This window comes from Carassius auratus, chromosome 6 (assembly GCF_003368295.1).
Source record: "Carassius auratus strain Wakin chromosome 6, ASM336829v1, whole genome shotgun sequence".
In the NCBI taxonomy this organism is placed as follows: Eukaryota; Metazoa; Chordata; class Actinopteri; order Cypriniformes; family Cyprinidae; genus Carassius; species Carassius auratus.
Genome location: NC_039248.1, coordinates 19,252,745 through 19,269,971, shown reverse-complemented (window position 1 = coordinate 19,269,971; position 17,227 = coordinate 19,252,745). Strand labels below are relative to the sequence as shown.

General features: G+C 35.9%; 1 protein-coding gene across 3 annotated transcripts in view; it reads right to left on the bottom strand.

The window, feature by feature from the left end:
• Positions 1 to 9,342: 9,342 nt before the first annotated feature.
• The window catches only part of wwc3 (WWC family member 3), a 53,414-nt gene continuing 45,529 nt past the window's right edge, over positions 9,343 to 17,227 (bottom strand). Inside the window, exons 12-23 of one of the 3 annotated variants that reach the window (XM_026264789.1) lie at positions 17,062 to 17,182; positions 16,662 to 16,742; positions 16,466 to 16,552; positions 16,147 to 16,342; positions 15,742 to 15,906; positions 13,647 to 13,747; positions 13,417 to 13,564; positions 12,666 to 12,830; positions 12,296 to 12,388; positions 11,983 to 12,219; positions 10,817 to 10,944; positions 9,343 to 10,734 (exon numbers count right to left, since the gene is read on the bottom strand). In XM_026264789.1, the coding sequence (XP_026120574.1) occupies positions 10,668 to 10,734; positions 10,817 to 10,944; positions 11,983 to 12,219; positions 12,296 to 12,388; positions 12,666 to 12,830; positions 13,417 to 13,564; positions 13,647 to 13,747; positions 15,742 to 15,906; positions 16,147 to 16,342; positions 16,466 to 16,552; positions 16,662 to 16,742; positions 17,062 to 17,182 (1,589 nt within the window). In that variant the 3' untranslated portion in view covers positions 9,343 to 10,667. The remainder of the gene's footprint in view (positions 10,735 to 10,816; positions 10,945 to 11,982; positions 12,220 to 12,295; positions 12,389 to 12,665; positions 12,831 to 13,416; positions 13,565 to 13,646; positions 13,748 to 15,741; positions 15,907 to 16,146; positions 16,343 to 16,465; positions 16,553 to 16,661; positions 16,743 to 17,061; positions 17,183 to 17,227) is intronic. The other 2 variants (XM_026264800.1, XM_026264794.1) reach the window with 2 other exon arrangements.

The following is a 17,227-nucleotide window of genomic DNA, read 5'->3' as shown; positions in this document are numbered from 1 at the left end:
ATTAGATTTTGGATAACCTTCATATTGCATAAGAAGAAGTAAGATGTATTGCATTCCTGGGCAGGTATACAGTATGTGTATATGGATATGGTTTTCCATACAAATTATATTAAAAGCATTTTGAATTAAAAGTGAGAAAAAAATTCTCACATTTTACAATTCAGTTCATTTCCAGGTTTAAATTATATAGCCATTGGAATACTGTTTTTATGTTACAGATACAAAGAGCCCAAACTGTTTCTATATTAACAGTAATATATATTATACATTTTACGCAAATCTCACACACACATATAAAAAAACAACAACAACAACAAAAAAACGCTGGTCCAGCTATGCACATTCAGAGTAAACAAACAGACATTGCCTAAGCGCCTCAAATTAATCATTTGGCTCTTTCATTCTTATTCATTCAGCCATATTAAACATTATGATTTCTCCTATTCATTTTTTTAAATAGTTTCATGGAATGAGCAGCATGTAAGCAATATTGAGAAAATGCTAAATGTTTCAATACAACCATCTTGCTAGCGTTCAGTGGCAGATAGTTCATCTAAAAAAAAAAAAACATTCAGCTTTATGTTGAACGTAACTTGTTTTAAAGCATTTGCATTGCCAATTTTGGTGGTAAATACGACATTCCTCAGCACAGCAGGGTGTTAAATCAGCTAATGGGTTCCAAATGACAGATTCTTGCTTAGTTAGCATAGCGGCTAACTCTGTGTGTTAAATGTGCATCGTTAGTTCAATGCCATGTACCTTACTCTGCAGTGCTAACCACACAATAAACATCTCTGCAACTATAAAACTTGTTTGTGTTTTAAAAAAAGCTTTCTGTGTGCTAACTGACCGCATAAATCAAGTACACTTGTCAAGTGCAGTTTTGGTGGCTGTGGGCCCTGCCTTGTCTTGACAGTTTGATTATTGTACAAACCTATCGTTCTGCATAATGTTACTTGCATGTGATTGTTTTTCATTCCATAGTTTGACTATGTGTAAATGGGGCTTGCAAGTGGTTTCACAAGCAGCCTACAGTATATGGTATTTTATTTCCTACCACTTCAGCAAAATTGTTGGCAGGTAGTAACACACTTGATGCCAAAGGCTGAGAGAATTTTTCCCTTAGTTGTTGTCGGTTATTTAAATCAGCCCACACATTTAGAGAAATGATATAACCAATATTTTTGGTAAGTTGGCTATATATATGTATGAAGACTTCAGATGAAAAATTCTCTCTTTTTTTACTTTTAAATGTGCATTTCTACCAGGCTCCTATTATTAGGCTCTGTAATTTCTCCTTAATGGCAAAGAAAAGATTATTAGTCAGTTATTGAATGCCTTATTTTCAAAAATATACAATGTTATTGTCATAGGAGTCTGATAAACAGCCTCATGTAAAAAAAGGTTATTGCATCTTATATGAGACCCTGGACCACAAAACCATTTATATGGGTCGATCTATACTTTCAGTCTAAAATAAAACATTTTATGATACATATTAAATATAATAATAATCATATATTAGATATTATGTATTTTTCATATTAGATTTCAATATTACATATATAAAATATAGTATTTCAAAAGTATATTAAGTCCATAAAAGCAATCTTTTTAGTAACCACGCCATATGTCAATAATTCACCTCTCCTCACACCTCCCCACTAACATACAGTACATACATATGCACCCAACCCATAAGTACACAATTGCATAACAGCCACCACTCACCCCTACCATGCATGTGTCTCAATTGCATAACATCCCACCCCATCTTGAGAAAGTAAAGAAGTCCAGCCAGATTGACTAGCATTTACCTAAATTAATATGCAAGTCACCTATGCTGTAAGACGCTTTAAAGAGGCTTTTGACTTCTTTGGAGACCTTTGTAGGAATGATTTGCAGGCAATGGCAGTTGTTTTTTGGGGAATGAGGGATATAGACGATGAAAGAAACATCCTCCTCTGTTTTCCTTCACTACCTTTGATCTACTGCCGTTTGTCAGTGCCTGACCACTACTGAAAGAAGGAGGTCTGTTCAGAGTTTTCACACATTTTCCTTGCTTGTGTTTCATTAACCTGCATCCGGTGTGCCCAAAGAATTGAAGGAAATGCTTGTGGGAAACCCTGTACGATAAAAGCAAAGTATAAAAAAAGTGCTTGTAATCAACAGCAAGGAAGCAAGATCCAATCATGCTGGGCTCACATTATATTGCCTCTCTAGAATGTGCTAAAACAACACCACACCACTGTTCAAAAGTTTCTCAGTAAGGTGTTTTTGAAAGAAGTCTTTTTTGCTTATCAAGGCTGTATTTATTAACACACACACACACAAAAAACTATTGTGAAACATTTCTGTATTGGCTATACTGAATATTTAGCAGCCATTAGATTTCAGTGTCACACAGTCCTTTGGAAATCATTCTGATGTGCTGATTTAGTGTTTTTCAGAGATTTTTTTTGTATTGTTGACTACTGAAAACAGTTACTGCTTAACTGTTTTAGTTTTTGTATTATTATTATTACAACAACATTACATTTTTGTGCAGGGATTTTTTTTTTTTTTTAATGGAATAGTAAATTTCTAAAGAACAACATTTATTTCAAATAGAAATCTTTGGTAACATTATAAGTGTCTTCATGGTAATGATTGTCTTTATGGTATAGGAATGGTGTTTGGTTTAACAATGTAATAATGTAAAATTGGTTTAATGTTAACATTAGCCATATGATATCATTGTTATACCCAGTGTATAACAAAAATAAACAATTCCTATGTTACATGGCTGTGACCAAGTGGTTATTATCATTTTTATCTGAGGTCACAGCTGTTTCAAAGCTTCTGATGAACACCGCCAATGTTTGTGCCAGCCTGCAAAAACAAATACTTGGGTAAATACAAAGAGCATTTCTCTAGATGAGAGTTCACCACTTACCACATTGGCTGCTTAAATGGCAGAGTTGGAGTTCAGAGATGGTGGGATGCTGATCATATGCCAGAAGCCACCAGAGGGGCTCGGTGGGGTTTTAGCCACAGAGCATCAGCAAAGGGGCTCACAAGATTCGACGGTTGGTGGAAATGTGCACCATACGTTTTGTAGATCGGGTACAAATATTGGGACCTCGTGCACAATGACAACATTTTTGCTTTATTTCAAAATGTGTGCACAGTAGATTTCAAAAAAGTAAAGAACATGAGTGAAAGATGAAATATGAATCAGCAAACTGTGTCCTTAAATTAATTGTGTGGTTGGAACAGAAAAAGAGACTGGGGTTAGTTGTCACACCAGTAAGTTGCCACAAGGGCAGAATCTCATGAAAAATGTAGGTTTTCAATCAAAATCACACTTTTACTGTTGCATTATTTTTTTTAATCTAGTTAAGAAGCCTCTTATTGTCTTTTCAATAATGTCATGTTCCACCGTGACAGCTTACCTCATATAGTATGACAACATTCTCTGCTATTTTTTCTTGTAGTCAAACATTCAAGGTGTGTGTATACTTAGGAATTGTGAATGAATGAATCCTACCCTGAAAAAATGCAGTAAAAATGGTGACAACTAACTCCACTTCTCCTGCAGGAAAAGCAGAAATAGTTTTTCAGTGGTTCAATGTCTTCACTTATCTGCGCAGATTCTATATTTGTCTGATTATTACAGAAGAAATCAATACCTACATTCATTAGCACTTACACATATGCATATATGTGATTTTTACATCATTCATGTCATAAAAGTGACATTTATGATAAAGAATGTTATATTTTCAAAGATTCTTATTAGAGCTTCCAGCGTTATTCTGTGAGGGAACACAGTTGACTCTGGTGTTATTGCAAGTTTGTGTATAATGCTCAGTTTCAGATTCCATTTGTGAGCTCAGCCATAATTTTCGGAAAAGCTACCAAACACTAGGAAAGGTTTTGGCACCTGTAGTGTGGAATTAAATCATCTGATTTACAGTGGCTTTGATTTCTGCCACGAAATCTTGTTTTCCATTGTGGTTGTCCGTTTTGTGAAGCTTGGTTGAGTAGTTTTATCCTTGAATCATTCTTGTTGAAAAAAAAAAAAAAAAAAGAAAGCTAGTATTTCCAGATAGAAGCTGCAAAATGAAATAAAAACACGTCGAACGTTTTGTATGAATCACTCCATCGTAAAATAATGAGGTCTATTTTATATATATTCAGCCACAGTGGTTACTCAAATATTTATATAAATGAATGTGCAGCAGTGTTTTACAAACTGATAGAATTATATTACAAGAAAGCTCCAGACCCGAGTGGCTATCCAGAGCACAGAATCGCTTTAGCTGGCCACATCAGAAGAAGAGTAACACAGTAACGTCTTTCCCTGACTGTAGCCTAACCACAGCTGGCCCGCGTTCCCTGCATTTTGTTCTGGCCCACAGAGAAACAACCCCATCGATGGGGAAAGTCAAACTCTGCTGTTTTTCCAATTGTAGTCCTTCAATTTTTTTTTTTTTGCAGACATTAACTGTAAGCTATATTATTATTGCAATACATATCATAATCATTTAACTGAAAAATAATTTTTTGTTATTATTATTATTATTCTAGTGCCACCACTTCTGCATGTATTTAAGTTTAACTTCTATTTTCTATGCTTTTATCTAGCAAGGATAGTTTTAGTTGATCAAACAAACCAGTAAAAATGTTTCACAGTATTTCACAAAAATATTAAGCAGAACGGTCTTCAATACTGAAAAATAAGAAGAAATGTTTTTGAGCACCAAATCAACATATTAGAATAACTTCTAAAATAAATTTGGAGTAATGGCTGCTGAAAACTGAAAGAAAAAAAATAAATGTTACGAAACTGTAAAATAGTCTCCTTAACCTATTCTCTGGAGATTTTCATCAAGAGGTTAGCAGCGTGGGGTGTTTTCCTTTGGAGATGTCCAGCCGAGTGGGAGAGAGGGGGGAAGGATGCAAAAGGGCAGAAACGGGCCACACTGTTCCCACACTATGATGCAATGAGTCAGTGGCAGGGGCAAAGGGATCTTCACAGATTTACTGGAGTCTAGAATGAATAGCAGACAGAAGAACACAACAGTGTCTCAAGATTATCTTCTTTTTCTCTCTTTTTTTGAGATGAAATGCCACATGCAGCTCATGCTCCCACTATAGCACAAATATGTCTGTGCCAACACAACTTCATCTTAGGTACAGAACATCTGTCAAACATTCACGCAATGTGGATACATTTCAAACATAATTTAAGCATGAATTATGGCAAATACATTACTTTCAGATATATTTATGTGTTAGAATATGAGTCAATCAAATAATGAATGTTACATGCTTATATTTCTATGAATAATAATATTTATTATTAACAATTAATTATTATTATTAACTGTCCTTATTTTTAATATTTTAGGTTCTATACATAATATTCTTGGTAGTTTTCATTAGTTTTAACTCTGGCCTGTTTTCCTTTGTTCCTTTTTTCCTTTTGTCCTTTGTTACTATTGTTTCTAATTAACGAGTCATGACCTGCTCTTCATTTGAGTTCCATCGCCCTGTGTATTTAAGTTCCTCCTTTTCATTCAGTTGTTGTCTGGTATTGTTTGTGGACATGCCGTTGCCTTCTCGTATTGTGGATTACCTGAGTTTGTTTTATTAAATAAACTTTTGTTTGTGGAAACCTGTTTGAACCTTTTTCTTCTGAACGGGATCGTGACAGTTAAAATATAAGGGTCAAACAAATAACAATGATTTTAAATAATGATAATAATAATAATAGTAATATATAATACTTATTATTTATCGAATAAATGACATTTACTAATATTTGTTTGACCTTCACATTCTAGTCAGCCAATCATTTAAACATAAAACAGTGAGATTTTGTTGAAATGTGTGCCGAACTCTTGATCCTTTGATGCGAGACAGTCAAAAAAAGACGGTCTAAATAGAAGTCCTTCATGCAATGTGTCTGACAGCACTTGTCCTGTGCCAGTGTGTCTGAATGGGTCTGTCCACAACCCCTTACATTCAATTAGACAGAAACAAGTGTGCTTTGTGCAGCCTGTGCTAACGGCCAACCCGGTGCCTTCCTGTTCACAGTGAACGCGCAGCAGACACAAACTCTTGTTCTTTATCACTCAAACCTTCCATGATCATGACCTGACTATCAAGCTTAAAGGGAAAAGAGAGGAACCGATAGGCTTGATGAAGCTTTGAAATGTGTTGGCGCGTTTGATGATATTAATACAGAACTTTTCCATACCATTTTAAAACAAATTGATATGCTACATCATATTTTAACAATGTGGGCCATTAGTCAATTTTACCCACTTGAGTGTGCCGTAAATGCAGTTTTAATTAGTAGCGAGTGTAGAGTTGTTGAAATGGACGTAATGGAACGCAGGTCTGTGTCTCTGTTGTGTAGCTGAGGAAGACTCCAGTCACACAGAGTGTAGGTGGGTGGGAGAATTGTGGGAGAATTGGTCTCTTATTGCTTCCTCCTCGACTACTGATGCTGACAGAAGGAAGCAAGAAGCAGCAGAAAGCCTTAGGAGTCAAGGGCCAACATTCTAACTGTTCACTCCCACTCAGAGCAAAACTGTGTTCCAGAGAAAAACAGAACTATCATACATTTTAGACAGAGTAACAATTGTTATCTTAACATTATTTTAACTTGGAGAGAATGTGTTCAAAGTTTTACATTTTCCAGCTTTATTTTTGTTTATGATTGTTCGTTTCAAAGGCTACTGCATGTGTAATTTGTTAGCAACATTCTACAGTTCTAGTTATTATGGTTTGCCGGGCAATGACCACATGGACCATTTCAGTCTAGAAGCTTTCTACGTAACCTTGCCCGATAAATCAAATCGGATACTGACGTTTATTTTCATGGCTATTATGAAATCAAAATCTATTTCCTGGGAGGCAAGGTGCCTGCTAGGAAAATGTTTATGTAGATAGAGATAGTAGCTGTTCTCCAGAAAAGCCCAGTTTCCTTGGCCTTTTTTATTCCTGTAAGTCTTGGTGAGAGGGTCCAGGGGAAGTCTTAAAGCCAAATAAATCGTAAGCTTGGTATCTAAAGGCACCTGTGCAGACCTCAATATAAACATCACTAAAGCCATGCAAGACGAAGTCTGGGGTAAATAAAATTAAGAAACAATTACATTTCCTGTTATAATTAAAAATGTTCACTTACAGTATTTACCTAAATAAAAATACTTGCCTATAAAGATGCATTTATCATGTACTGTAGGCAGGCCTATAGCTTTCCCTAATAAGTTGTTTTGTTTCACATAAAGCACATCTCCGGGACTGACATTCTGAGACATGATCAGCCGAATACTAATTAAATAATTAATCATTGAGCTGATTGAACAGCACATTTCTCACATGGGTAACTTTTGATTTGTTATTACTGCCATCACGCCTCTAGGTGTAAGTATTAAGTCCAAGATGGCCATCGATCGGCACAATGAATATATTTTGTAACTTTATTAACTTCAGGGAGAAACTTTAAGAAAGGTTTTGGCCCATTTGGCCCCGAAGAATCATCACTGAAAAACTTAATTATGATTAAAAAAACTTTATTTTGTTTTAAGGCTGCATGAACCATATCCAAGTAAAGCATCAATAAGCATACCAAAACATTACCGTAATTGCTGACAGAAAACTAAATGAACATTCAATTGTGGAGAAATGAATGAACCATCAGAACACAGGACCAGTAGTCCTGAATGAGCCATGTTTGTCACCTGCTTTTCAGATATTCTCATCCCTGCTTGTTAACATCAGCGAACCACAACAAACCTTTGAAAGCCCAGAGGTGACCATCTGGTAAGACCGTGACAGGAACAAAGACGACGTCATTAAATTACAACAGTAAATTCATATGCATTACTTAATTGCATTTATTGACTATTTCAGGCAACAAAGCCACTGGGGGTTTTGCAACACTGGGTGTTGCAGCAGCCTGAATTGGAGTCATGACTTTTAGGGTCTCTGCTGGGGATTTTTTTTTTTTTTGTATAAAACCGCTTTACTTGCAGAAATAGAGAATGATAGGCCTAGCATAGCTGTGTATTTCAGCCTGTGCCAGTGGCTGAGCATGTCATTAATCTCCATGCGGTGCGTGAGGCTGTATTTCACTCGCTTCACTGACAGGGAAGATGGAGCATGGGACTAATTAAATACAGTACACACTGAAGGGAAGTGTGTACTTACAAGGGAAATTGATAAGGAGTGTTAACATACCAGGCTTCCCAAAATCACTGTGATTTCATAACACAGTGGAATGTGAGGAGTTTGATTGATGGAAAACAAAGTACTCCCCCAAACCGCTGCTTTACCCGTTAAGAACACTAGATAGAAACAGCACAGAGATTCTGAGCCTAGAGTGGTGGAAAAGATAAGATTGTACAGATATTAAATTCACTTTAGGATGAAAATAACATCATGTGGACACTACAGTTCAAAATGCAGTTGGTACTATTTTTGTACCGTATTTTTTGGACTATAAGTCGCACCTGAGTATAAGTCGCATCAGTCCAAAAATACGTCATGATGAGGAAAAAAACATATGTAAGTCGCACTGGACTATAAGTCGCATTTAATTAGAACCAAGAACCAAGAGAAAACATTACCGTCTACAGCCGCGAGAGGGCGCTCTATATCTTCAGTGTAGACTACTGGAGCATTGAGCGGCATAGAGCGCCCTCTCGCGGCTGTAGATGGTAATGTTTTCTCTTGGTTCATGTCTCTTGGTTCATGTCAAATTAATTTTGATAAGTCGCAGGACCAGCCAAACTATTAAAAAAAAGTGTGACTTATAGTCCGGAAAATACGGTAATTGTTTTTGGAAGAAGTCTCTAATGCTTACCAAGCTTCCATTATTTTATCCAAAATTTTGTACAAATAGTTTTTTTTTTGCTCAATTGTTTTTTGTCAATTAAAAAAAAATATAACATTTTAATATTCCTTTAAATGTATTTTTTCCACAGTTGATGCTTCAAACATCTTTTTTAATCAATATTGAAAATAGCTGTCAGACTCAAGATGGTGATGATTATTATTATTATTATTTCTTTAATTAAATTAATATATTTTCTATAATAAATGCATTGACCCCAGACTTTTGAATGGCAACTTTATGAAGCATTAATGATTTTTCATACAGTCAATCTGTTAAGCTATTAACACCCTAGTGTAATTTCTGATATGTAATATCAACAGACTACAGATTTATTTATAAATGCATTTCAGTTGACTAATGTTGGGAGAAACATGAATGCAATTTGATAGTTTCCACTTATTTGTGGTTTTAGTAAAAAAAAAAACCAAAAAAAAAACCCAAAGCTCTCCGTGGAAATTTCTTTAATGAGAGGTTTTATGCCCCCGTGCAGCTTTCAAGATCATTAATGATTACAACAGTAATTTTGCTCTATTTTTATACAAACAGCACGGTCGTCCTGTTTCTAGTTTTAAGATTTCCACCTCATTAATGTTCCAGATCTGATGCATTTGAACTAAACCTGCTGTGCTTCTATTCAAAGCCATCTAAAGCCCAGAATAGTGCTACAGTGGACCAGAATCATTTAGCTGAAGTTAATCACTCCAAGTAATGGTTCATTAATAGTCCTGCTGTTAAATATTGCATGGCGTAAAAGAAATGGCATTGCAAAGCAGAATGTGTAATAGCTATGTATTTAAGGATTACTGTGTGCAGTTTTGTAGTCCTAAAACGCCACCAAAACATCTGAACACAGAAGCAGGTTTGATACGCCACCTTCTGGACAACTTACATAAAAAATAAAAAACAAATCTGAGGGAGGAGAAGAATCATATAAACCTGACATAATATAATAAACCAAACCAACAATCGAATTGATCTTGAAAGATCATTTCGCAAATTCAGCTGCACTTTCACGTTTTTAATGCTTTTATCTTCATAAGAAAGGTAACACTGCAGACGTTTTTACAGGAAGCATACAAAAATTATATTTGTCTATATCTTGAAAAGTACAAGTAATAATATTAATAATTTTAATAGAATAACAGCACAAGGGACAATGACAACTGCAACAAAAGTGGATAAAAAAAGTGACATTGTAGGTAACTTTAGAGAATCAGGTAACAGAAACAAAATCAGCCAAAATTTCCATTCTACTGTACGTCAAGAAACACTTACAGTAAGTGCTGTTTGTTTGAAGCTTTATAAAATACATTAAAAAGCAAGGAGCATTTTTATTTCCTTCAAGGAAAAGTACTATAAAATAAGTTACAGTACAGTGAATTTGTCTAAACTGACTTTGTTCCCGTCTTCCAGCCTTAAGTAAGCGCAGACATCGAAATATCAGAAGTATATCATACAGGAGTAAAAAGATGCTTTGTTCTTTTATAAAACAATAATTTCCTCCTTTAAACAAGCAGGAAAAGTTGCCAAGATGTCAATAATTACATAAAATATAAGTGTACGTGTTCATTAGTACTACCACACACACACACACACACAATCACGCACAACCACACACACACACACACACACGCTTGTTTTGTACAGCTTTCTGTTGTTCGAATGTTGCATATTTGTGCTGAAATAACTAAGTTTTTGTTCTAATTACTTCATGGGCATGAATACAAAAAAACAGACAAATTCTTCATATCTGATAGCGTGGCCTAGGGGGCGCTCACACATCATCGGCTGGCAGAGGCGGGATGTTCAATCTTGGTCTAGTAAAAAAAGCCATCTTCTCTCTGCATCAGGAAAGATGAATACATTAAGAAACGTTATGATAAGATCCTTATGTGCTTTGTGTTCGATTAGGAGACCACTCACTTGAAGGTCTGCACAGGGAGGGGCTCTTTGTGGCTCTGGCCCCTCATTTGTAAAACCTCTTTTGAGGCCTTTCGCAACCTCCTCTCAGCAGCTTCCTCCTGCCTCTGCTCCTGTCTAGTCTGCTTGGTCTGCGAGAGAGGAAGAAATCATCAATTATAATTTGGACAACTTTAAAGTCGATTTTCTCTGTATTTGGATTTTTTTGCACCCTCGGATTCCAGATTTACAAATAGTTGTATCTCAGCCAAATATGATCCGATCTTAATAAACTATACATCAATGGAAAGCTTATTTATTCAGCTTTTGAAAAAACTTACATGCAAGACTGGTTTTGTGGGCCATGGTCACATATACTAACTAAGGTTAAATTATTATAATGTTGGGGGTCAAGAAGCTTTTCTACACTTATTTAGCAAAGCTGCACTAAATTTATCTAAAGTGACAGTTAATAAATATTTATTGTGAATCGTCTAATGTAAATTGTCATAATATTTTGCATTACCTTTTTCATGTATATTTTAATGTCTTTTGAATGGTAGTGTAAAATGAAAGTTAACATTTGAGTAGATTAAATTTGTTGACACTGAATTTTTATTAAGCAATTAAGCTACTCGGATTAATTTATAAGAACAAAATTGTTCTTTGTTAATTGAGGTTAATTTATAATATAGTAATAGCTACATTTAAACAATTTGTAAACACATGTAGAAATGAACCTAGATGAGTAAATGTTGTAAAGGTTCAAGGCATTTATGTCAAGCTAAAGTGTTACCAAATTAATAAAAAAACTTTGAAAAGTGTCAGAGTGAATACATTAAAGGAATAGTTCACCCAAAAATGAACATTTTATCATTATTTACACAATTTCATGTCATTCCAAACCTGTATAAGTTTCTTTCTTATGTTCAACACAGACATTTTGAAGATTTTTGAAGAACCAAACAGTGGTTGGTACCCATTGACTTCCATAGTAGGGAAAGAAATACTATGGAAGTCAATGGGGACCATCAACTGTGTGATTACTAGCAATGTTCAAAATAGCTTCTTTTGTATTCTACATAATACAATATTATTATATAATACATTCTACATTGGTGAGTAAATGATGATAACTTTTTAATTTTTTTGGTGAACTATGCCTTTAAAGAGATGTAAATGGGCAGTACCTGTCTCTGGGCTTCACGTAGCAGGTTTCGGAAACGCTCATCCCGCAGAGCCCAATGAGGGAGGTCCACGGTGCCTCGGGGCCCCTGCATGGGCTCCTCCAGCCGCAGTTTGAGTTCCCTCAGAGCGGTCAGCTCCTCGCTCAGCTGCCTCTGTCGTGTACGGCAGGCCTGAAGGTCCAGCTCCAGGTCCAGAGAGGTACGAGTGGGCTGCTCAGCCAGAGACGAGCGGTGGGACTGCTGCGGTCACATGACATCGACACGTACTGTAAGTACACTTCCACAGTAAATACAGTAAATAATAAAATATTCCAACCTGTTTATATCGCAGGGTTCGTCGCTCTAGAGTGTTTCTGATAAAGGGGGATTTCTTTGGTAGAGTAGAGCTATCACTGTCACTTCTGTACAACTGTGAAGGAAGGAAAACATCAGGGAACATCAGGGTTTGTTATTGATGCAGAAAATCATCCATCATTATCATTTATTTTGTTCTGATCATATAATCTGCTTTGAGTCTATTCATTTTTTATTTACTTGATTAATAAATATATTGAATCAAGCCACAAAATGTTTTACATATCATTACACAACAATGTAGTAATGCAATATGGAGAACATTTTTGGGGCTATTGTGATCATGAAACATTGTTACTGTAATATTAAAGACTTTGGTGTTTTCTGCTTACCCTACAGACATACTGACTGCGCGCTCCAGGTGAAAACGTCTGAGATCTGACTATTGTGCTGCTGCGCATGAACGGTGAGCTGTGACCCCAGCGGCCTGGCCTTTCTTTCGGCCGCATTCTCATTGGCTCTGGAAACACACCCTCTGTGTTGGTTGCCTTGTCCACCTAAAACACGCAAATTAAATGTGTTTAGTGATCTGTTTTATAGTTCAATGTTCTTCTGCAAAGCAAGTTTTATTCAACAGTGCTACATTAAATTTATCAAAATGTTTTTGATTTTCCAGAAATGTTGTCAACACTTGTCAGCATTGATGAAAATAATCAGAAATTCTTGAGCATCAAATCACTAACTAGAATGAAAGAATGATTTTGGGAGAATTAAATGACTCTAAAATCACTGCTGAAAATGTATCTTTTTAGTATTACAATTTCATTTTTAATCAAACAAATTGAGCATTAAAGACTTATTTAAAAATCTTACTGACCCAAAACCTTTGACCAGCAGTGTTAATCTCAACAAACAAAAAAGAAAAAAAAAAGTTTTTTTTTAATTTATTTTTTATGATGTCAATTACAACAGAAAGTAATGTTTAAACATCCTCTGTGGGTAAGCAAAACATTTTTAGTAATTACTTATAAAAGAACCTTAGACAAACCAGAGCATTTAGGATTTTTTCTTTATTTTTGCTAAAGAACATCTTTTCAGTTCTGTAGAAGGAGAATTCATACAGTCGCTATGACTTCACAGTACCTTTACTATTGGATTCCTCTCTGCAGGCTGGAGACCGCGTCTCCCAGAGGTCACGCAGATGCCTTCACCGCAAAGACTCTCAGGACAGGGAAGGACAAACGCTGTACTGTTACTGCAGCCGCTGTCCACGGACTCAGCCTGCCAACTCCTACATCACACACATCATCTGAAATGAGTGCACTTACAGGCATAAGCTGAAAGGTTTATAGAAAGGCAGTGAGTGTGTGGACCTCTCAGAAACGGCTTCTCCTTGCTCTTCCTTCCTTTCCAGCTTCTCTTTACTCCTCTGTAACTCTTTCTTCATCTCTTCCAAACGAGTCACCACAGACACCTACACGAAAATAGGCAGATGCTGTGTTTAATTTGTGCGCGTGTGTGTTATTTTAACTAAATATTTACAGACAACAACTTTTTGTAGACTGATTTCTCCTGTAAAGTGTATAAAATTGGAACCATCAAAACATTGTTATGTTTGTTGTTGAGATCTTTATAAACATCGGAATGCATTTTTTAAATATTTATATATGCCATTAGAATTGTCCCCATTCAGTATATAATGATAATAATATTAATATATTTTTTTATTAACAGTAATATATTAATTAAAAATAAAATTCTACACATTTAATGAATGAAGACTAAATAATACTACTGAACTATAATATTAAAAAGTATATTATATAAAAAAACGATAAAAAAACAGTAAGTTGCAATATTCATGTTTATGGCTGTCTCAATTTCTGTGCTTTAAAACAATAAATTATAGACCTTGTCAGAAATCTCGTAGGAGACTTTAAAGTCAATGACATCAAACATGACAATACTTCAATTTTTAAAATTATATATAATCGTGTTTATTATAAATTATTGATCCGTGCACATAATCATTATATTTTTTCATTCATATTTTGTTATGAGTATATGAATGGTACTAGGGATGTGCAACAGTGATCGAGTACTCGGCTGTGACAGCAACAAATGATCATAAAAAAAAACAATGATTGTGGAAAAAAAACAAAACAAAATACAAATCTGATTGGTTATAGCAGCACTTCAGGCAGAACCCTGAGCTCTGATTGTTTAGCGGGCCACAGCATGCAATCTGAAGAATAGACGTAGCATGGCTTCGAAGTCATGTAGTGATGTCTGGGTTAGCTACACACTCATCTGATTAATCTAATATAGGATGCATTGTGATATTAACATTTATTAACATGCTGAATGCACTGCATATTACCAGTGTTTCATGCTCAAATGCAATGCAGTTATTTTAGACTGTCATAATGCTTTTTGATGTTTCTTTTTTTTTAAATAGGCTACTGATGTTATAATAATGCAGCAGTGCTTTTTCATCATATTTGTTCAAAAGTAGCCATACTTTAATTAAAACTATTTTCGTACTTTGTATGGCTTCAAAAATGTGCAGGCGAATTCAGGAATCATATCTATAGTAAATTCCATCTGCTTTCCCTTCCCATGTTTCAGTGCGCTTATATAAAAGCACATCACGGTGTGCATAGGGACTTTCCAAAAATCTCCGGAAGATTCCCAAAAATCCAGGAAAGTTTCCAAAATTTCTGGAATGTTTACGAAATTTACTGGATATTTTGCACCTTTTCACAACCCTAACAGTGCATAACTTTAGGTTCACTGGCATTTGCATCCTTTTGTGCAGATACAAGTTGTAATGTTACATTTATGTTATGCATCAAAGTTATCTGATTAATATCAAGAATATGTCTTAGAACGGCCTTCAGTTTATTGGCATACAGTCACACAACTTCACCTCAGGCAGCTCTTCCTTTTGAGATGCTTCTTTTTTAATAACTTTGCAGCATCATAATCGGAATCTAACAGTTTTCTAATCATGTTTTCATACACAGGTTTTCATGTTATATATATATTTTTTTTACATTCAATGTCACACCAGTCTTCAGATATCTTCATTATTACCACTGCAGTGTTTTTGAAACCTATCGATGATCGAAATGTGAAATTGGCAAAAATGCCCATCCATAGTTGGTGCATATTTTTTTTCAAATGCATGTCATGAGTGACCCGTCTGTTTAGAGACGCAAATCATGGACAAATTAACCAATTCTCTGCATGTCACAAACACCATGAGGGTGAGTAACTAATATCAAAAATTTGAATGTTGGAGCTAACTATTTCTTTAAAGCAAAATGGCAGTTTGGCAAAATGGCAGAGGGTCAGCAAGGGAAATAAATGTAATTACTGTTCATTAAAGAGAGAGATCTTTAGTGGATCTTAAGTAATCTCTGATAACGCTTTAGCCAGAGGAAGGAACGTCTCCAGTGATCTCACCTCAAGCTTGCCTTCGTTCTCCTCTTCATCCATGATGCAGCTGGGTTGACTGAGGCGGCTGTGCTCAGGTCTGTGGTTCTCTGTGTTCTGGATATGTACTTTAAGCCACTGGAAGATCATTTCAGTGCTGCCTGCACAGTCTGCCAGCGAGACCTGCGCAGAGCCCTGAGCCACAAACAGATACAGGTCAGTTTACCATCTCACAGCAAACAAGCATGAACAACATAAACACTAAAGCAAAAAAAAAAAAAAAAAAAAAAAAAAAAAAAAAAAAACTTGTTTCAACAACTTTAAATGCTTTTTTTTGCATTCAGTGGGGTCCAAACTAGTCCTAATTTGTATCTGCATAGAAAATGTTCCATTGCTAAAAAGGTTAATAAAGATTTGAGTGAATTGTAGTCTGACCAGTAGCTCCTCCTGGGCGAGGGGTCCTACAGCGCACAGGTTTAAGTGTAACGCATGGGCCCCGGGGCCTCCAGCGCTCAGAGGGATTCGGAAGCCCTCATTAAAGCTGAGAAGAGATTGAGGCTCCTGGGCCTTACAGCAGTAATATGTGCAGGGCCGACCGGAGCCCACCGGGAGAACATGAACCTTCACAAATCTGAGGACAGAACGCTACTCGTGAACTTGGTTGTCTGTACATGACTATAATTTGTCTCTGCAGAACATATCACTGTAGTAGAGGAGGATTATGGATGAATGGAAAGCTGATGGGACTACTTACACTTTACATCCATCTCTAATGGTGGCCTTGCTTAAATTTCTCATCTGAAGGACATGCAGCAACAAAAACACGCCATTCGAATCATATCTGTAAAAGAATAGCCCAAAGGGAATGAACAAGCAGATTAATGGTTCAGAGTGACTTGGTACTGTTTGTTATGATGAGAAATGAGATATTGAGAGCGTGTGGTGCTTACAGAAGACCAATCTGAATCTGAACTGGATCTGAGGCTGGGACATCTGGAGGAAAACTGACTTCTTCTGAGTCCTCTGTCCTACTGGAAAGAGACATTCAGACATTTATGAATATTTAATAACATTAATAACACACAAACAACTATTAAACTATATATTCTATCATTCAACGTTTGGGGTCTGTAAAAATGATTTCTCTTTTTGAAAGAAGTCTCTTATGCTCAGCAAGGCAGCATTTCTTTGTAACGTTAATACTGTGAAATATTAACATTTCAAATCAATATTTTTTATTTGAATATATTTTTAAAAATGTCACTTCAGTGTCACATGTTCCTTCAGAAATCATTCTATTATGCAGCTTTGGTGGTCATGAAACCTCTTTATTGCCGAATCGTCTCTCACCTTCTGCTCCAGGCTTCAAACACCCCACTGTCTGTTGCCAAAACATCTTCATTTACTCCGGCAGACACTCGTCTCGCTCTTCTGCTGGTCCTACTTGCACTTTTACAGCGCAGGGTCACTCCTACACAGAGACGCATATATACGCAAAACAAACAAAAAAAAGAAA